This window comes from Zonotrichia albicollis, chromosome 8, assembly GCF_047830755.1.
Source record: "Zonotrichia albicollis isolate bZonAlb1 chromosome 8, bZonAlb1.hap1, whole genome shotgun sequence".
Classification (NCBI taxonomy): Eukaryota; Metazoa; Chordata; class Aves; order Passeriformes; family Passerellidae; genus Zonotrichia; species Zonotrichia albicollis.
Genome location: NC_133826.1, coordinates 21204049 through 21226011, shown reverse-complemented (window position 1 = coordinate 21226011; position 21963 = coordinate 21204049). Strand labels below are relative to the sequence as shown.

General features: G+C 39.2%; 1 protein-coding gene across 4 annotated transcripts; it reads right to left on the bottom strand.

The window, feature by feature from the left end:
• Positions 1 to 190: 190 nt before the first annotated feature.
• STXBP3 (syntaxin binding protein 3) lies at positions 191 to 21708 on the bottom strand. 4 transcript variants are annotated; one of them, XM_005487094.4, is made up of 19 exons: positions 21511 to 21708; positions 18678 to 18727; positions 17857 to 17938; positions 15958 to 16034; positions 15249 to 15327; positions 13780 to 13880; positions 11797 to 11951; positions 10816 to 10906; positions 9766 to 9890; positions 8251 to 8355; positions 7696 to 7753; positions 7422 to 7487; positions 6957 to 7037; positions 6203 to 6341; positions 5528 to 5634; positions 4978 to 5076; positions 4062 to 4147; positions 2322 to 2470; positions 191 to 321 (listed from the first exon to the last, which is right to left on the bottom strand). In XM_005487094.4, exons 1-19 carry the CDS (start codon positions 21551 to 21553, stop codon positions 230 to 232), a joined length of 1785 nt encoding a protein of 594 aa, XP_005487151.2. In that variant the 5' UTR covers positions 21554 to 21708; the 3' UTR covers positions 191 to 229. The 4 variants fall into 4 exon arrangements, with proteins under 4 accessions (XP_005487151.2, XP_074402315.1, XP_074402316.1 ...); XM_074546214.1 differs by lacking the exon at positions 21511 to 21708 and adding an exon at positions 21315 to 21470; XM_074546215.1 differs by lacking the exon at positions 17857 to 17938.
• Positions 21709 to 21963: the final 255 nt, after the last annotated feature.

Genomic DNA, 21963 nt, shown 5'->3' with positions numbered 1-21963 from the left:
CCTTGTGAAAAAGTACTTGCAGTGTAATACTAAACAGAACCTAAGAAACACACGTGCTTTATCTTCTCATCTCTCTGCCTTCTACTCCCCCAAAAGCAGCAAATTTAAATTATAACATGACCTCCATTAGGAAACATGTAGTATTGAAGTGCAGTATTTGGAAACATCAGTTCCATTAGAATATGTACATACTGTTTGTGTTTTTAATGCATCACAAACATCACCGTATCTATTCATCCTTCATCCAGACCATATCCTTGGGTTTACTAAGGCTCTTCACATCCTCTAGTAGCTTTCTAGGTGTCAAAATATGAGTAGAACCTGACAAAAGAACATAAGTTCTGCATCAGTCAAATTCTGACTTTCAGACATTCCCTCTTTAAACCACCAGTTACATGCCAGTGTTTTTTACTGCACCTGGAAAACTGACAAGTGCAACATTTCAAAGTGGTTTCATGGAAAGCACCATCATGTAAGTGTCACCATTACGTGGGCAATGTCCCTCTTCCCACACTCAGACTTCCAGATCAGGACTCATACTTTGAACACAAGTTTCGGTCCTGCTCTGCCCTGTTTGAAAGACAGGACTGAAACTGGGCACTTGTCCCAGCCTGCAAGAAAACTGACTTTCTGTGAAAGGGTGAGTTAATGAGAGGCATTGCCCTAGAATCAGTGAAGTATCTGGATTCAAGATTATCACAAACAGCAGTGTTCGACAGAAATACCAGTTGGAGAAAACTGGCTTTTACTAACTAACATTTCCTTGGAAAAACAAAATTCAGTGTTGAGCAGCAAAGAAAATCCTTATTATTCTTCAATGCACAACTTCCTCTCTTATTCTCAGAGAGTGATTATAACTTCTGGCACAAAGAGTCACCCTGCAGTTCTGAAGGCAACAAGTAGTGTCACTCTGAATGGGCTAATATTCCTGGAGTTCTGAATCAGGAACAGACAAAAGTTAATTTTTCAGTAATCCATATGGAAATTTGGCAACTATCACCTTCCCTCAGAAATCAGGATTACAAACAAAACCACAAGAATAACTAAACAAAAGGGAAGAGGGTACTGTGGTGAGTGCTAGATACCCCAGTAAAGAGTCACCTACTCTAAACATGGTATTGTAAACAAGTTTCAGATGAGGAAATAATCTGGTTAAACTACATTCCTGTTGTCCTGGTCTTTCCATTACTACTCAGAACTAGAACCAGCACTAAACCTACCTCAACCACCACCAGAGAAACCAGCAAATAAAAAATAAACTAAAACAAAACCAACCACACACAAACACACGTACAATACCCTTGAATATTTTGAGGTAACAGACTCTACATTTCAGAATCAAGGTTGGCATTGTCTTAGGGAAGAGTATTTATTTAAAAGCATGGTAGATGGTAAACAGATTCAATCAGAATCTCAATACCAAATTTAAATGCCAGATGTAGACTCCTCAAGTAATTTAGAATGCTTTAGATGACCCTGCACCCAGCCATCAGCCAGCCCTGCAGATGGACACAGGTCTGTGGTAAGATTCTGTATCTAGGAGCTCTGTCCCTACATATTATATATACATGTACAAGTTTTAGCACCTAATAATTTCCTGTAATGCTATTTAAAATTCATTTGAAGCACAGCAGCTGACTGAGCAAGCATTTAATACCTCCAAAATGCTGAGAGATTACTACACCAGCTGCCAATTGCCAAATCTTAAGCAGGGGAGTTTTCAGGACCCAAGCAGTTAATCATTGTGTGGTTTATGCAAAGCTTCCAAGTAGCCACAAAAGAAACCAGAAAATATTGCAAAGTCAACTGAACTACACTGAAAAAGGGGTTTGGGGTTTATTTGTTTAGTTTTTTGGGTGGAATGTTGATTAGGATTGTTGGGGTTTTTTAATACTCATCTTCCTTCCAAAGTGAGCAATTTTGCACTAGTCTGTCAGCTTTCCTACTTCCAAAAGCAATTAGAGTAGCAAGTGCCACTGAAGGTAAAGCACAGGCAGATGCAGGAGTTTGTGAGGAAACTGTAATGCAAAATAGAGGTCTCATGAAATCCTGTAGGCTGTACACTGACATGTCTCTGACATAATTCTTCTGTAGGGCATAACTGTTTTGTCCTTGATGTCTTGTGGCAAAAAAAATCCCTCCAAACATCAATCACTTGAGATAAACTGCAAAGATGCTTTTAAGTGCATAGTTTGAAGAACAACACTGGCTATGGTATTAGTGTGGTGAACCAAGAGAGGGGATCTAAGCAAAGTGATTGTTACATTTCCCAGAGCCCCATGGAGTGCATCCCAGCCCACCCTTTCCCGTGGCAAGCTCACCAATGACCACCTCGCAGGCCGTGTAGGCCTCGGACACCTGGTAGGCGCAGCGCGTCTCCGAGTAGGTGACGCCGCCAATGACGAACACGATCAGCCTGGCGCTGCTCCTGCGCTCCTCCCGCTGACTCGCGCGGGGCTTCTGGCGGGCGCTGCAAGAGTTCATGGCATTACACTTACACAGCTTGCCTGATTCATTTCTGGTTAAAATTACACAGTCAACAAGCAGTAGCAATTTTTGTCATGCAGTTCAGGGCTTGATTATAATTTCAGCAAAAGTATTTAGATAAATTGATAATTTGTTTTTATTAAATTTTGTAAATTATCACATTACTCTAACTGTTTAGGTATCACTGGGGGAAAATAAATACCAAACAAAAACCTTGCTGCACACACAGCTAACATGCCAAGGACTCCTGCCAAGCAGCTTAACTGCATGCTCCCAATTCCAGTGGCATTTTTCATGAGAGGTTCATTTGAAAAAGCTGGAGTCTTAGGCTTTCCTACCTCTGAACACAAACAGAATCTCTAAAGAAAACATTTGTTATCAAATCAGATTCAGATACCTAGGAAAAATAAAAGCTGCCTGAAGTGCTTAGAATCTAATACACAGGTTAAGTGATCTGCAGTCCTGATTTCCCTGCTAGAGTGCCTTCAAGATTCCCACATTTCACCAGCCTGTAAGACAGATCAAGTTCCAGTGTGCAGGGACTTGCTCTGATCCCGGGCACTGATCATCCTAGTGCATATCCAGGAATAGAAGGATACACCACAAATAGTTTAATTAGAAGTGGATGTAAAAAACCTATTTTCCTAAGGCTGTGTATCTCTACTTTTCAGGTTTTTTTATTTAGAAAGGTACCAATTCCAATTCAAGTGTGTCTTTCACATTTAGGATGTATTTAATGTTTCCCTCCCTGAATTCCAGCATCCTATTAGTGCAGTGAGCATTCCTGAGAGAGGAGCATTCATAGCTGGCATTCCTGTGAGAGAAACACTCTTGGAAGTCTTGATTCATTTGTCTCTCCTTTTAAATAACACTATAAAAAGTGATAAAGCCCTCAAATTGGCATGTATTGGTCATGAGGTTCAAGAGCTAGTGGAATTAAAGAGAAAGAAGGAACAGTATAAGTGAGCTAAAAAAAAGAAATTCTAAAAATCACCTCTCTGTGATAACCATTAAATATGCAAGTACTCATTTCACATTCATTAGCAGAGAATTCATTTCAAGATCTCCAACTGTCCTGGACTTGCCTAAACCACTCCCTGGCAACAGGGGTCAAATGCCTAACAGGCACATATTCCTGATGAGAGAGCCTATAGAAGATTAAATTAATTTCCTGAGGTAATTAACCCCAATAATGTCACCACCACTAATATAGCAGAGACAAGTTCCAGAAGTAAAACATTCTTTTTACCTAAGTCACAGTACTGAACATTTATTGCTGAAACTACTTCACACTCAATGGTTTAAACTTCTCATTATGAGAATATGAAACGTTATTTCTAACCTTGAAGGGAGATGCTACAAATAAAAAAAGCTATACATTACTAAGAATTATTAAAATAACAACCAAGTTGAGTATGTTTTAGATTAAATAAAAGTACAGGCTTGGCACATGAACATTACCTTACATGTGTTATTCCACTGTTCAGTAAGAACACTTCTGTAAGGCTTTAAAAGTAAATGACAGGAATACTGAGATCTGGGTAAACTGTGCTTCAGGAAATGAAACCTTTTACCTTACTGCTCCTGAACCATTCCAGGTGGGAGGGCAGCGGGAACAATAAGGCCAGTCTTTTGAATCTAATTTGTTTTCTATAGCATCCTGCAGTGAAAATAAAGACACACTTGAAACAGGCATGCAGACCTTAACTCCACCAAGTTTCAGTTTTCAGAAAGGGTATCTAACTGGCATTTCATGCCAACACATGCAGCCCAACAAATAATTGCAAGTAGCATCTCATGAATAACACTCCTATGTAACAAAATGCTAGACCACATAATGCTAAAATATATTAAAAGTGTTTTGTGTATGACAGGGAATTGTGAGTATACATGCTTTTTTTATAAACATATACTGATTTAACTGTTCAGATTTCACTAGCAGCTTTTCATCTGTAAAAACCTTAATGCACTTAATTTTTATATGAACATGAGAAAGCTATCAAGAATTTATGAATGACAGCACTGGGTCAGATGAACACCCCAGTATCCTGTGTGACATCAGTCACTGACTGATGCTTAGGAAGAGGCTTAAGAACAACGAAATTACACTTCTGGCATGTAACACCTTCCAGGCTCTACCACATTACAGTTTAGATTGGAATTGCATTTAAAGACCCATTGGAGTTAAACCAAGAAGATACAGATCTCTAAATTATACCAAACACTGCCAAACCCAGGACAAGCTGTTCTAAGACTTCTTGCTTTCACTTTCATTTGCTTCACCTTTAAAATGACCTCTAATAAGGAGTATTACTAACAAGCAGTCTAATGTTCTATACTGCAGACAGACTAGAAGTGATCACTTTGCCCACCAGATGTATTTAACAAAATTAACTCAAAACACTGCTGAATTCAAAAGATATGATACAATGACTCACTTAAGTAAATTTCTGCACTGCAGCCATGAATTAATTAGTTGATGAAATTTACCTCCATAACATCTTTGATAACAGGAGTCCACCTAGAAAGCTGAAAGGTTTCTTCCTTAGAACGGTCCCTTCTTATGTATTTATGCTGCTGAGCAACAAACTGAAAAGATTTTCAAAATACAGTTGTATTATTTACTGGTTGGATTTTTGAAACTTATTAGCAGTCAGCAGCAGAAGAAGGGGGGATAAGTATGAGATTTTAAAGCAATAATAAAAAATATAAAGAACAATAATTAATATCTCTAGAATTCAGAATACATTAGAAATACTAACTTCAGAGAGAAAGAACTGAGTGAGTTGGCAGTTTCCAAAATCAAGTAGCTGAAGCCACCACCTGATAATTGCAGAGGGAACATTATGGGTATCTTACTTTAAACAACTAACATGAATAACTTTCAAAAGATTTTTTTGTAATGTGTTTAAGTGGTAAAAGAATTCCTAGCAATTATCTGCTTCCAAACCCAGACCTGGATAATATTGCTAAGAGTTGCTGAAAGAGCTGTAGGTCCTTGGACAGTAAGAAATCACAAAATAAATAAATACATTCTTACTGAAGAGATAACAGGAACATCAAGGTATTTCCAATTTCTTATCATATCACTATCACTTTCTATGTGTACATTCTGGATCAGCTTATCCAAGTTCTCCTGGGTAGTTCCTGCAATATGGAAAAGAGACAACAATTACCAAGTGACTGTAAGACCAGTTTTGTCTCACAGGCTATTATTTAGTGCAGAATTTTTTGTTTGTTCTGTGTGACCAGTCTAAGTTATACATAATACTGTATTTCAGATAAAACTTTGTTTAGGTCCATTCTTGAGACCTAAACTCAGTACTGTTACAGATTCCTCAGACCAACGTTCTGCCAATTTGCTCCTTCTCTACAAGAAATTTTTCCCCACTGACCTAATTTTCAGGTTGCCACAGATGTGGAACTCCCCTTTAAGAGCTTCAATACCATGTGAAAATAAGAGAACAAACAATAATGCAAGGATAAGAATGGTATTAAAACACTCTATGAATCTACATTTGAATTACATCTCTTAACTCCTTGCTAGTAGTATCTTTGCTGCTAATCTGAGAGAAAATACAGAGGATAGACAGGATTTCTTTCAAACCCAGCTCTTCAGTGCAGAGACTTAGGTTAACTACAACCACTGTACTATCTTAAAACTTGAGTTCAAGTTCGTAGCACTGAGGAAAAAAAATGGGGCAACTTGTCATACCATTTGTGCTAAAGATATACAGGAGAATAGCTCTGATTTTGTCAGAGCTGTCATGACTTTTGTTGAGCAGAACTGGAAGGAGGACCCTCATAGAGTCTTTTACTTTTTCACCTTCTGCATCAGTTCCAAGAGCCAAGTCCTAAATTAATAAAAAATAAAAACAGACACCGTGGTTAAAATCATTGAAGTAATTCAAATCAATGTTGTTCTGTGTGTTTTGAAAGGCATTTTTATGAAACCAAAGGTTTCAGGAAACAATCAAGCTGCATCAATTAAACTCAGTATGACAAGTCTGACATTGATTTCAATAGTTACAGCATTATAATAACACTACATAACACTTAAACATTTCAAACTATGATATCTAGAATTCTTAAAAATGTAAATTAGAGTCACAGTGTAATGCATCACCCTAAAAGGTGCTTTTCCCAGACTTTTAAAAAGGGCTTCCCTCTGCACAACATATTAAAGCAACCACATAGGAATTTCAAAGGTGATCCTTATACAAATTAGCCAGATTTCAAGACCAAAAAAACCTCCAAAACTCTTAGGAACACCTCCTTATTGGGAGATTAAGAGTCTTGTCTATTACACTTAGTTTTAATACTACCACCTCAAAAACTGATCACAAAATAAAGGCAAGAGACATAGTAGCTTAGTCAGTTAAAGCAAGCTTCTATTGCTGCAAACAAAAAAGTGGTACTTGCAATACTTGCAAAGTTGCTCATTGGTTTGTGGCTTTTTTTAAACATACCTGTTCAGTTTTACAGAGTCTTTCTATGTTAGATTTGAACTTGCTCATGCAATCTTCTGCTATGCTAAGATGAACAACTTGCTATAAGACAGAAAGAAAAAAAAAAAGAAAAAAATCACAAGCTGTCATAGCTTGATTTTTTTCCAAGCATATCCATCATTTTTACTGGTTACAAGAGTCAATCCTTCAGTACCATCATACTCCCATAATACTTTGTAAAACACTAAACTGTTATGATATCTTCAATCCTCAAAGCACACGAATTATTTCATTCTTTTACATCGTAAAATGAAACACATGGAAACAAATTTTCTTTGCTAAATTTTACAGTAGATGAAAACATTAATTTGGAGAAGAGCTATATAGCACACTACAGGAAAATGGCAGACTAAAACTACATTTCAACAAAAAGTCAAGTGCACAGAATTATTTCCTGTGAAGTTGTGATTACAAAAGACCCCTTACCTTACTAATCTCTTTACGATAGAGTGGCATCCTTTTCATTAACTGGGACAGAGCAGATATGGATAACTGGAAAGAAATGCCACAAGTTGAAAATCTGTTACCCCAGTAAATGATGTGCTTATTTCCCTTCCCAGTGCAGCCTGCTGCCCCCACAACCCCTGAAAATTCCAGTTGAGAAAAGTCTTAATTTCTCTAGTAGATCCATCAGTTACATGGACATGATCAGCTGAAAATAACTAAATTATCAGGAAAAACAATATCTCAAACAACTTACTTTTCCTTCTGTTGCTTTTGTTTTTGATGAAGCATCTTTCAAAAGTTTTGGTATTTCCCTGAAGACAAGAGGAAAATAATGAAAGGCAACAGGACATGAGTGCTTAAATTTTTTCTTAAAACCTTAAAATAACTGTGCAACAAGAACTTTTGAATGAAAGTAAAAGCTGAACTACAGGTCTGGCTTCAGAGAAATGAGTGCTTTTTTACAAAGGAAATATTAAACATTCTGTTTGCAATATCTTCATAATGTCATTTGATGCAGCAGCTTGGCAGCACTGCATGCAAAATAATCCCTTCAGATTTAAAATATTTGAAAACACTTGCCAGGAAATGACTTGATTTCCATTTACCTCAAGAACTGCAGGTAGCATTAGTGTAACTGCATACCTGGGTACATACTGTATTTTTAAAACACAATTTCTTCCTGGCATTACTTAACTGAATCCAGTGTGTCTTGCAAGCCATGTTCATTACTGCCTTATTCCCACTGAACAGCTCCAACACCCTCCCTGTCACAGAAGCCAAGAGCTGCCTTTGCTATTTATGCACATACTCGATCACATCTGCAATATGCTTGTGCCGCATCTTCACCCACAGGTCATCATCCTCCTCCAAAATCGCCTCCTTTTCCTTCCCACCAGAGCCTTCTGTTTTGAATCTTCCAGGAGAAAATTCAGACAATTATTTGGGGTTTGGGTTTCCCCCAGTTCTCATCACTTATTGCACTATTATTTGTAACAGTTTAATCAACATAAATGGTAACAGCAGTAATTGACAAAAATTTTAATTTCTAAGCCAATCCAGTGCCTGAGAAAATATAATTTACAGGATTTTACAGCTTACATATTTTAACACAGAAGCAGCAGATAAATTTTAGAATGATTCTTTGGGGCAAGAGCTTCTGGACAGTCTTCTAAACAGTGACTAGAGTTTTAAACACGCATTTACATGCACCTCAATTTCTCTTCAGTTTTGGTTTCAAATGCAAATGGCACAAAATAATACACACTGCAATTGCCAAGTGCAGCTTTCTTTCTGTATTATAAGACTTTATAACTAAAGGAAAATGAAGTTACATTCACCAACAAAATGCTAAGCAGGATAAAGTACTTCACATAGAAAAGCAACTGCTGCACAGCATTACAGAGCAGCTATTACATGACTGTAAGCAGCAATAAACCTAAAGCAAGACCACAATCATGCCACATAATATTTTCACATTTATAGAAACTCACACAGTGCAGATTGCCAGAAAGCAAAAGAATGAAAAAAAATCCAAGATTAATGATGTAAGTCAGATGGTGACTACCTAGAAAATATTCTGCTACATTTTCATACCCAGCAATCAAACCCAGACTCAGAGTCTACACTTTCTATTAAAATCTTCACTCAGTGCTTCTGACTGAAGATACACATTCCTCTTTGCTTGGCTACACAATGAGGCCATCAGGGCTCTTTTGCTGAAGTAGATCATCAGAAAGCAAAGTCCTACCAAAACCATTGCTGTCAGAACAATCAGACAGCAAAGCACATAACCTATGCAAATTAACATTACACCACTCCAACAGTGCTTATAAACTGAACATGACTGATTTAAATGTATATTTACAACAAAACATTTCAACAACTACAGAAATTCAATTATTGGAGCTATAAAAGTGAGCATACCTGAGAAAGACCCTAGCTTTTTCTCATCATTCAGTTAGTTGTACTGCTGGTCTTGTTATGCCAAAAAAAATTGAAAATATGAAAGAAAATCTAGAGAATATCAATGTGCACTCCCAAGGCTTTACTTCAAGAGTAGTACAAGGTTCTTAGCTTTTAAAAAAGGCAATTTGGTGGACTCAAAACTTAACAAAAATGCCAACTAGATCCTATCTAACATCAGCTAAGGGAGGAAGTTAAGAAAATGATGAAGTTACAAATACAGGAGGAAAGACTAACAATAAGTGAAGCAACCATTATGCAATATAAGAAGCTAATATTGCTATGGTGCAATTGAGCTAAACAATTTCAGGGATTTTATAATCAAGAATAAACTATTTAGTTTTATTTTTTAAGTACTTGCTTGTAAGTATCATTTTCAATGGGTAGCAGATCATATGCCATTGCCTGGAAGGTGAGCTCATGGAGTACAGTTGATACTGGGTCAAAACCACGATCAATTATTATTAGTTGGGAGTGGGTTTTAGCCTAGAAAGCCATCAAACAAACACAAAGTTAAGACATACAGGAGAAAGTTAATGCATGTTAAATCTATTTGCATTAAGTCACAGAACTGCAGGTATTTTCAGAAAAATAACTGAAAAGCACTGCACTACAGTCCAAGTGTTTGAATATTTGAATTATATACCATGGTTTTAAATACTAAGTTTAAGGCAATGCTCTTAGCTCACTGCAATACACTCAAAAATATGAATTTTATTAGTCTAGTGAACAAAAAAGGTAAAAGAAAAACAAACAAAACCCCAAAAATGCTGCCCAGAGATTTAATACATAACTTCATTGTTTGTGTTGCAGATCAGACAGTGTTGCAATACAGGAAAACACCTTCAAACATTCAACTGAAAGTTTCATTTGGGGATTTAGTGAAGTGGCAGTAGCAACAGGAACATTTATTTCTGTAGCAAAGTCAAAATCAGAATGGTTTACCCCATGGTTTTGTGTTTAAGCAGCTGCCCTAATCAGGCCTGATTTGTAGTGACAAATCAAAACCATTATTTATGTGAACAGCTGATTCTTTGTAGACAGTAATTCCCTTCAGGGGAAACATTTCAATTCTGAAGTAAGCTCCTTCTACACATGGTGTTATGGAAGGTGATATTAAAACAACATTTATCCACTGGTCTTCAGGTTTGTAGCATCCCCCTGCATTATCAAAGAGCTAATTTTTCAAATAAAATCAGTTTGATCACACCAATACAGCTTTACCCCAACAGTATTGCCTCTACATGGCTTTCATACACAAAAACAACTAAATGGCAACAAGCTGCCTTTATTATTAAATAATATCTATATTTGTAGAACTTAATTGTTGAAGAATATTTCAAAGATTTCTTTTCACCAGACATACAAAAAAAGTTTTAAAATAAATCAAACTTTTTAGTTCACTGTCTACCTTTATTTGGCTTCTCTCATCTGTTTTGTAGTAGTTTTCAAGACCTTTTTCAACAAGCTGTGCAAGTTTGCTGGCTCTATCAGATGGTCCACTGGGAAAAAAGGAAGCATGCAAAAAACTTACATTTCTTCATCAGAACACTAAAATGCTACCTTTAAAATAGAAAACTCCTAGGACTGATGCTCTGCTTTCATGAGTTTCCAAACTCCATTCTCAGTATTTCCAATCTGTCTTCAGTTTTACATTATGATTTCATCTTTGAATGCCTCAGGTATTTTACACAGCAGAAACAGCTTCAGCCAAAAGCCTGGCATTAGCTGGAACATGGTCCAGCACAAAGTTTCACTCAGAGGTGGGATACAAGAAAGAAAAAAAAAAAAGAAAAAGAGAAAGAAGATGGGAAAAAAAAAACAGTCAAGCAACTGTTTGTTACCTTTGCAGAGAATAAGGCACTACTTCACATTACACCACAGAATGCAGTCCTTGAATAGAATTTCAGAAGCCCACTGTGACTTCAAAGACAGTAAATCCCTTTCGAAGTTCAAAAGAGGCATTCTTCTCAATATCTGTACTACAAGAAATCCTGATCTCATGTACCACAGCAATTTCTGAATTCCTTGGTGCCAACCAGAGCTGCAATTGGCTGAACAGCAGCAGTTCTGTTACAGGATTATGCATGTGGCATACAAGAATGCAGCATATCAGTGTCACCCCCCTGACCAGACAGAAACAAAGCATTCAGAACAAGACAGGGTATAGCAAGAGCTGCTACATGCATTGCACAGAAAAACACTGCTCTACCTACACTTCACAAATTCCTATCATCCCATATTTCAGACTTGTGGATTAAAAACAATTAATCCACAACCACAAGGGGGGAAAAAAAACCCCAAAAAACTATGCTGCAGCCTCCAGCTATGACCAAATAATGTGGTGGGCACTGGAAGTGAACACAATTACTATAAAACAATTTTGCCCCACCTTTTATATCGCACTCCTGGATTCTCATCTAGTGTGGCACACAAGGTAACAATTTGTTCAGCCATGATTTGCAGTACAGCATCTTTCTCCTTGGTCTTGTCCAGAGTGGGACTGTAGCAGCGGTAGAAGGCATCTGGGATGTTGAGAGTAAACACCTGCATAAAGCACAAGCAAAATAAAAGAGCATCACTTGCAGATTGCCAAAACACCTGGTAAAAAGTTTGCTAATAATTTAAAACTGCAAGAAAAAGTCATACATAGGACACTTAAGAAAAAAGCCCAAACAAACCCACACTTCATTCCTCTATCCCTGCTGAGCTCATCTTCTTGTTCTCAGACTTTTTCCCTATTACTCTCCCATGTAAATTACTCTATTTTTCAAATTATGAAAGGAAGGACAGATGGAAGGAAAGAACTAAACACCTGTCAGTGCCTCATACAGAGCCATACAATGCAATATCAGAATGATCATAGAAAGCATCAAGGTTAAATTGCTTTAAAATAAAAATCTACATATTGTATCTGCTTTTAATATGAAGAATTTACCTTGAATAGCTGAAATTCTTTAAATGCATTAAATCTTGACTAAAGCAGCTTAGTACTACAGAGATGAAAGGCTTTTTCAACAGTTTTGTAAGTGGAATGCAAACATGGGTACAATCCCATTGTCAGTAAATGGATTTCCTCCAGCTTCAGATGGACTCTGTAACTACAGAGCCATCTAGATAAAGGTGTTTGCTTCACTCGAGTAGATAATCACCTGGACTTTGCCCAGAGCTCAGCCTGATCATTTACTCCTAGCATCCCAGAAGCAGGCAGAGCAGTTAACATTGTTCCTCTGCTAAGGACTGAAAAGGTTCTCACAACCCCAGACACCAAGAACACAAAACTCCAGTAGAAACAAGAAGAGTGCTGCCCAGCCTTAGTGCTGCTTGTTTGCAACTACAGAAAAGTAGTCTTAATTTCTGCTTTCACAGCGAGTCCTCCAGAGAACCAGGACCACAACATTTTCATAGGCTTTATTTGATACTGAAAAGCAGCTTTGGCAGGGCTCCCAAAACCAGCTTGAAACAAAACTTGTCAACATCAACCTCACTGGAAAGCAATCAAACAGAGCACCATGCTCATTATCCCCTGATGGATTCTCAACCAAAATAATAAAGAACTCTTTATAATGAAAAGGAATGTGTCCTCAAGCCAGGACACTGCACCCAGTGAGACAGGGCAAGCAGCAATCTCTCCTATACCCACCTGCTACTTGGTACACATAAGAGTGTCCCCTTGACAGGTTGATAACATTTGACATGGGAAACATTTGTGGTTAGTTCTGGTTATTTCTCCAGCTCCCAGACCTGGGCAGAGCTTGGAGGCTTCACTGTCTTAGTGAGCATCAGTGTGCCCTCTGTGTCTGATGAAGGGCACGAGCAGCAAATTACTTTTCAACACAACACCCACTGTGTGGCTGCACATGGAAAACACCCATTGGTTTCCACTGGTAGTATGGATCTTTAATTGAGAATACAGAATTTCCATACTCTCCCCTCTCTGAAGAGACTGTCAAGTGGTAATAGTTTTTGTTCCACTCCCCTTCAGTTCTCTTAGTCCCTTTGTTTTCCTTTTCTGACTTTCACCAAGTCCTACTTCACTCCTATGCACCAACCTATCAAAGTAAAACCTCAGCATCAGCAGTAACAAACTCTTACCAAAAACCAGCCAGAATACTTGCTTGCTCTTAGGGAACAGATTCCTTCTTTAACCTCCCCATTGCAACTGACACCAAGTCTTACAAAGAGTAAAACTTGGAGTACAAGAGCATTTGTTTTCATCTGAAAAGCATAAGCAAGCACTGGAAATGTGCCCAAATGGAAATATCTCACAGAGTTTGTCAATCAAAAGCTACACTCTATTTCATTGTTTTCTAAAAGGTCAGCACACTTGAAAATAATCCTCCAGACTACTGTTAAGGTTAAGAATTAAACTTACCTGAGATTCATAGGGGAAGAATGAAATGTTGATCTCCTTGCATTTCTTTATTGATTTTGCACATGAAGCCTTAATTTTATTGAAGAGGCTGTCAGGACAAACTAGGGGAAAAAAAGAGACTCTAAATACAAATCATTTGTACTATTCCAGCTGTCAGCTCACTTATACAGTATTCAGAGCAGACAATTCTATATTAAGACCCAATTAACCATAAAATACAACAAAAAAAATGCCTACTCTTCCTAAAGTGAAATAGATTATATAATCAATATTTTGTTAATGAAATCTTTTTTGAGAAGCACCACTGCTCAATTTATACTGGCTTTTTGCAAGCAAAACATTGTTGAACACTCATTAGCAGTCTGCTAGGATGTTGATTTTATCAAAGTAAAGGGTTCTGCTATTTCTTGTCATGTTGGAGAGAAAAAAACATTTCCCAAGCTACAAAAAGAAATCATCTATCTGAGAGCAAAACAGAGATATGGAATTTAATTAGATCTCTAATGTGTTCCACCACACTTCCAGGCTACATTGGATCCCAGCCTAGAAACTGAATTTAAGGAATACTTAGATGACATGAATACTACACAAACTTGGAAGTGCCAGAGTTACTTCCCTAACTCAGGAGCTATTCCTCTCAACAGGAAAAGTTTAGGCAAGTATTCAAACTGAAAGCTTGCCCACTTGCAACCAAGGAGCATACAGCAAGACAGCAGTATTTTTCAGAACAATAAGTGCAGCTTCAGCATGAAATTAAACAAGAAACCAAGAATTTGGATAGTGATTTAAAACTGCTTTGAGAATATCCAGTAGCAGATCCACAGTCCACAAAGAGGTATGCCTCAGTCTCTGCCTTCAGCAGCACATTTGGGTTTTTGTTTTCCCCTCTTTAGAGCCATTTTAGTGACGCTGACTGAGTGCAGGGCCAGGTGCAACCACACGAACCCTGCTCCCAGTAATTGTCTCTGCTGCACAATTCATGTCATGCATACGAGGGCTAAGTAGGGCCCTTCTTTCAGGGAAGGGGAAAAGCTGGCTCACAGCTCTGAAGGAACTACCTGAAGCAACCAATTACTGACACAGCTCTTGCACAAAATTCTCATGCAGTTATGTTTTTGGTACTCTTGTTTACGTAGAGATACATAGTGAGACTTGAATTGTCTTCCTCCACACTCCAACACAGGAGAAGACTGGAATACTTAAAAATAAAACTACATTACCTAAATTAAAAGCAGAGGTGGAGAACAATCAAGACTGTTTGGTAAGAAATGAAAGAAATTACTATTGCCACATAGCATGGGGACTATAGCCTGGCAACCCAGATATATGCTTCATTACTTGAGTCTCAAACCTTCTAGCAAGAAACAGGGCCCAAATTTTTCATTTACTCAGCTACAGACAAGAGAAGGGAGCAGCATACTTAGTTACCCATATAAAGTTACCAAAGTACAGCCCAAAACTTTACTTACAGTCAGTGAAATACACGTATGCTGCTTTGTATCTGCTGGATGATTTATTGATGAAGTCATCAATCAGTCCATCTACAGACTTATGGGGGGGCAAGAAAAATAAGGAAATAAAATAAAAAAACATCATGCCAGTGTTTTGCCTTTCTACACATACCAGACAAAGCTTCTCCCTCCTCCCCTCCTGCTCTATTACCAAGTCCCACTTAGGAATACTACATTTCAACATATAAGAAAACACTGAAGTTAAAGATTTTTAATTCCAGATGAAGAATAACAAGCAATTATAGATGGTCAGTCATGCACCAGGCTCATTTCAGGAAGCACACACATCACAGCATTTGCATCATTTTCCAGCTGTAACAGTGCTGAGATTTACTGTCTCAAGAATTTTTAGGAAGTAACAGTAATCTCTTATTAGAGCCATTACTTTGAATTCTATTTTTCAATGTCTTGCATCATTATGTGATACAACATGTCTTTCAGTGGGGTTACAATTGCTAAGCAATGATACAGTGCCTACACAGACCACAAGATATACATATTCCATGGTGACACTACTTTGTCTTCTTGGGAAATCAAGCACCACACAGAGGAGTATCACAGTAAATGCAAAGGTAAAGTACTGCAGAGCTGTACACAGTAAATAAATGTTTTTAAATGTTTGGTTTTTTTCAGTCTGAAAGATCTTGCAACACTTTAAAATACTAACCTTTTTTGTGGGAGTTATTAAATATATTGCCTTCATGTGTGGGACGGGCTCACGGGTTTTATACACATTCTCCACCACTATAAAGTAAGAAACATTACATGTTTATAATTAGGAACACTATGCATTTTTAAGGAAAACACTGCACATTTTTTACTTCATTTTTCTCAACTCTATATTAACTGCAATCAAGTTGTCCACGATATTAGAGGTAAGGATGTACCTCCTACCAAGAATCTTGATTTCTTTGTTATTTTATATACAGAAGGTTACCACAAGTCTTTCCCAACTCTCAGGCTAGTGACAACCTGAAGTTGTAGGATTAAATCCTTCCTAGGTACTCTACACTTGTACAACAGAATGGCAATGCCAACATGCTCCAGCCATGGGGCCCAGCAGGAACTCTTGGCAAGAGAGCTCTGTGCCCAGCACAGTGAAGGAGAGGGACAGAGAAACTGCAGGGCATCATGCTGGACTCCAGCCTCCTCTGTCCTTTGTTTGCCTGCGTCCTGGGCAATTACTCTGTTTCAACACAATTGCAGGCACAAATTAAGACATTTTTCAGCAATTCAGCTTCACTCATCTCTTGTTTTTCTCTGTTTAATAAAGTCATTACTGTATAGTTTTACAATACACTAGCTTGAGAAGGCAGAGATATTCTTGTGGCTCGGAAATTTTGTGGGGGAGGAACAAGGAAGATAAGTAATGTCAGACATCTGCATGTGGAAGGACAGGTTCCTTTCAGCAGTGTGCTCACTAAAAAGAAAAGGTTTCTTCTTGATGAAAAGGATAGATGCTCACCAAAAGTTTCTCACAAAGGATAAGTAGCACTTATGAGTTAAAACACACAACAAAAAGCAGAATTGATACAACTCTACTGTGGAGAGCCTGGTTCAAGCATGGCTTAAAGAAAGAGGCCATGAAAGGATTCAGCTAAAGGAAAAAAACAGCCTTTCCCAGGCTTGATTCTGTAAATAATTAAGGTTCTCAACCACCTTTTATATAAACAACAAGATTCTCAAACCGTTCTGTCCTTGGCTGCTACTGGGAACAGACGGCCAGCTGGGAATAGATATGAAGGTTTTGAGAACCTTTCATATCATGGTGGGAACACTGATTTTGGTTTCAGTAAACTAACTTCAGGTATTGTAAACAAAAGGAGGAGCTGAAGTTTTCTCTACAGCCTATCGGGAGCTCAGATTTTGCAATATGCATGAAGGGAATTAACAGTGTTATAAAAAGTGCCTGATTGATGAATAAAGTGGAGTAGATGCTGATCAATAAAGGTGGATCTCTCCCTCCGACTTCAATACTCTACTATTATATTTTCAGAATGATCACATTATGCTGAATAGCTGGAATAAGAATAATATTGTGGAACAAATAACCAAGTGTAAACAATGCCTTCTTACACAAGCACTTCTAAAAATCTACACCTAAAGCTAATTAAAACTAGTTCATTTACATCTGGGGATTGATTTCCATTTCAAAAATAGGTGCCAGCAAACAAACACCCATTCCTACCTCACAAAAAAACCCACCAAAAACCCCAAACCAAAACCCACCACAAACCAAAACCAACCAACCAAAAAAAGGTAAAAGCACAACAAACACCAAAAAACCCCAATCAAACAAAAAAAACTCAGAGCAATCTTGAGAGAAAAAAATTCAAAGGGGGATCTGAGCTTTCAGGCAGAGAAACATTTTTTTTCATTAAAAAAAAAAAATGGACTAATTACTGTTGAAGCCTAAAAGTCCACTATTTTAATATCCCATAACTACTTGCCTTCATCAACCAAATAAAGACCATTTCTCCAAGGGTACTATCAATTTCATCAATTTGCCTTGCCCTTTTTCTTACCAGGATATTGCCATTGGTGTATCAATAAGAGTTATGCTTACCTGTGACACCCTCTGCCAGCAGATCAGTCATTTTGCAGCACAGTGACAGTAATTTAGTAGTGTAATCATCTAAGAGCATTACCTAAACATATTAAAAAAAAAAAACCACACACAAGCATTCAGATACATCAATCAGCTATACTAAATTCATGTTATTTTCTCAATAACTTCCCATAAAAGTTTGAAGCTAAAATTATTTTATTACTCTATTTTTTTCATTGCACACACCAACACTGCAGGGGGAAATTAATTTCATAAGGCAGCTCTTAATGTACAGGATTTCCAACGACAAGCTCAATCTTAAATATGAGCTTTGCTCCCCCTACTCATACTAGAAAGTACTTTGAAAGTTTCCTTGGACACAAGTCTTTTGAATTCCTGCTGATTTACCCCATGGCCTACTCAAATATACCTGTATTTATTTTTAAACTGTTTGATAGCTTAAGCAATTCTACAGGTATCATACTGCTGAATCCTGCTCCACATGTACTGCAGTACAGTGTAATTTTTGAAATTAATAAAGTACAAGTATTTCAAAAGGAAAATGAAGATAAACACAAACAGTTTCTAATTTTTCATCACACCTAATTAAAAAAAAGAGACTACTAGCCATTTTTTCTTCCTGTAGTAGCCTCTAGATTTTTCAATTTGTATTATACAGCAATCTGAGTTCCCAAAAGTAAAGTCTATTACTTGGACAGAAAACAATCTTGAGTGAAAACACCAGACATGCATTTTATGTATTTGCTCTCTGCTCAGCAATACAGATTTCTTGTCCAAGTGATGACAGAATTCTTATAAAAATGTTAACGAAATTGTACCTTCCATTCTTCCTCTTTGGTGAAGTCATCAAATACTGCTGATTTCAGCTCTGTAAGAAGAAACAGTTTACCAGTTAGAGGAATCAAATTGTTACTAAGAAAGAAAAAAATAATTCACCCATTTAGACTCATACGTTCAGAGCCCTAAAAAGAATTTTTTTTTTAAAAAACCCCATACTGATAAGTATCTGCACAGAATTCTTCACCACAAACTGTCCCAGCCTGTTTCTAGGACTGTACACAGGTGTAATAACAAGTTTTTCACCACATGAAAATTTTATTAACATTCATATTTTCTGACAACACTTGCCAGTTAATTAGTCTTCAGCATTACATAGAATTCCTTTTAATAAACTGAGTGCCCAACAACCTTGTCCAAAACCTCAAACATTATATTTTTCTACAATATTTGCCTATAAACGACACCAGAACATATAAATGGACAATTCAGTTGTCTTGAACCTCATTTCTGCTGTTAAAAAATAGAAGTCAGTTTTCTCCCATAATAAAATGGAAGTGCCCCTGCACTATTCCAGTTATTGATTTTGCCCTCAACCTGCAGCTGCTTCACCCAAATAATTGACCTACATTGGTTTACAGGCTTTCAAAATCATTTTTCTCCTGCAAGCACTCTGGACACACAAAAACCAAACCCAGGTTAGTGCTCCATTTTGCCCAGGCTTTCATTTTCTTCTCATAGATTTTATACCAACCATACACCCTAACTACCTATTCAGATTTTGTCTTCTCTAAATACATTTCATTAGTTGACAAAGGCTTTTTTTCTTCTACCTTTACTTCACAATCTAGGAAAGAACTATACACAACACTGACAGAACAGCAGACTGCCAAGTTCCTGCGTGGAAAAAAAAAGGCAGCAAACCACACCTTGGCAAAATTAATGACCCGTTTACAACACACTTCCTGAAGAAAGGACTGCTAGGCAACTGCTGTAAAAAAGAGAATTGCTAAAATGCTGAATCACTTACAAAAATTATTATAGCCATCTATGGCTAGGCTAGAACTCCTTATACAAGTTTACAAAACAATTTAAAGTTGAGAAAAAGGAAATTAAAAGACAATTCCTTAAGGAAAAGACTTGATTTAGAGATTAACTATGTACAACAGCTCTCTGTATTTCACAATTTTATCTATGGGAACTACTGGCTCCTAAACACAGGTAGCTTTCTCTGTCCTCACACTGTGAACTTAACTGAGGACAAGCTTGTGTGAATTAACTTTTCCACACAATTCTGCTTCAAATCCACAAACCACATGTGTAATTTCTATGCCTATTTACAAAGCAGGAACAAGATACACATGGATACAAGCTGCTACATAAAGCACCAGCATCACTATTTTAGACAACTCAGCCTTAATAAAACCCCCCTAATGTTTTGCTAAAACATTAGGAAGCAGCAGTTTACAACCTTCAATTACCCATTTAAAAAGTGCCAGACAATGTCTAAAACTTAGTTCATCAATTTTCATTGTTGTTGTAGTTTTGGAAAGACAACAGAAACTAGATGACTAACAAAGCGTTCATTTCAGAAGTTCCTCTTAACTAAGCTTGCAACATAAATGTTTTATTATTCACACTGCTTTACTGTCACTCTAATCTTTGTTCCTCACACTGGCAACACAATTTTCAAACGTCTGTATGACACACTTATGGTTTAATCAAATTACTCCCTTTTAAGGTCCAAGTCTTTTATAAAATAGCTCAGGTCAAAACATTGGCCTTACAGTCATCGGCACGAAGAACAAGACAGCAGGATAAGCAGAGCAGCAAAAGTGGGGATTTTTAAGGGTTAAGTTTTAAACAAAGCTATCAAATTCATACAAGCAGAGTAAGGTGCCAGCAATTAGGACTGAACTCCAGAGGGACAGTCTGCTTTTCACTTCTAGTGACACAAACGAACAGCCTTCAGGTGGAAGCAGAGGAGGAAAACGACAACAAGGCGGCAGCAGGACCTTCCCACTTGAGCGGCAGCCGCCGGGCTGGCTGAGCAGCTCACGGAGTCACAAGCTCAGTATAATTAAGCTCGGGATGAGGTGGCTGCCTGTGCCTTTCCCCAAAGGTCCCTCACTACCAGCAATACTATCAGCCTTTCTGCTCCGGCAGGGAAAGGAGCAGTTACAACTTCATTTTCTGTAACAAACACCAGCAGAACCGGCTCCAAAACACGGAGATAAAAATCTGCAGTTCACTTGTAAGCCTACTAGGGAACACCTTCAACTTTTCCTACCAAAAATTGAAGCCAAACACAAAGAGAGAGAGAGCGCAGAGCCCCTTCTGGGGTGGGAGCACTCTCCAAAAGTAGCAGTTCGGAGGTTACAGAGAAGTGCCTGAAGAGCTGACTTGGGATTAGGCGCTTTAAGAGCCCGTCCGGCGGGCTGTAGCCTACAGAGCTCACCCTTATCTCGGAAAAGGCACAAGCGTCTCCTTGCAGCGCTGTCACTGCGGACACCCGCAGCACCGCCGCAAGCCGGGCAGCCACCTCCCAGCAGCTCACCGAGTCACACCTGGAACAGCCGGCAGCAGCCGCCACCCACAGCCCCCGCCGGTCGCCGGCTGCCCACAGAGCCACCGGGCCCGGGCCCGACCCCGACCTCAACCCCGCTCGGCCGCCTCACCTCCGACACGCAGCGCGGCTCCGGCCGCGCCGGGAGCGGCCCCGGACCTCACCTCGCCGGGCACCCCCGACCCCACACACGGAGCTACGCGGAGCCGGCGCCTCAGAGGCGGAGGCTCCCGGCCGGCCCACGCCCACCGAACGGCCCCAGGGCGCTCTGGCCGCGGGGCCGGGGAAGGAGCCCCACAGTCACTCACTCTGCCACACGAAGCTCTTCAGCCCCCGCACCGCCGGCGCCATCTTGCTGCCAGCCCCGCCTGGCAGCGCTGCCTTCCCCTCCCTCTTCAAGGGCGGTGGCGGAGGGCGCAGTCCGATCCCGGGCGGGGCGGCTCCTGCCGGCCGGGGTCAGCCCCTCAGGAGCTCGGCCCATCCCGCCGGGAGCCGGGCTCTCTTCCCCGGCCACCATGGGGTCCGAAATTCCCACTGGGGAAGGGCCCGGTGACGAGGGCTCGCCCCTGAGGAAGGAGCTTCCTGCTCAGGTGAGCCCGGGACGGCGGGAGCCGCTCCCAGCGCCGAGGCGGCCCTGGCGAGCTGCGGGGAGCAGAGGGAGCTGGAGACCGCCTGGCCGGGGGGGCTCCTGAAACCTGCCCTGGTCCCGCGTCCTCTCGGGGGCAAACCGGGGCTCCCTCACGGAAACGGCCCCCAGGTTC

What these genes read in the sequence shown, in the direction of transcription:
- STXBP3 (XM_005487094.4), bottom strand. Translation starts at nt 21,553, where the DNA reads ATGGCGCCGGCGGTGCGGGGGCTGAAGAGCTTCGTGTGGCAGA. An exon ending in CATATTGCAGATGTGATCGA is followed by an intron (nt 7,754 to 8,250) that starts GTATGTGCATAA and finishes TCTTGTCTTCAG; the next exon opens with GGAAATACCAAAACTTTTGA. An exon ending in CAAAAGCAACAGAAGGAAAA is followed by an intron (nt 7,488 to 7,695) that starts GTAAGTTGTTTG and finishes ATTTCTTTCCAG; the next exon opens with TTATCCATATCTGCTCTGTC.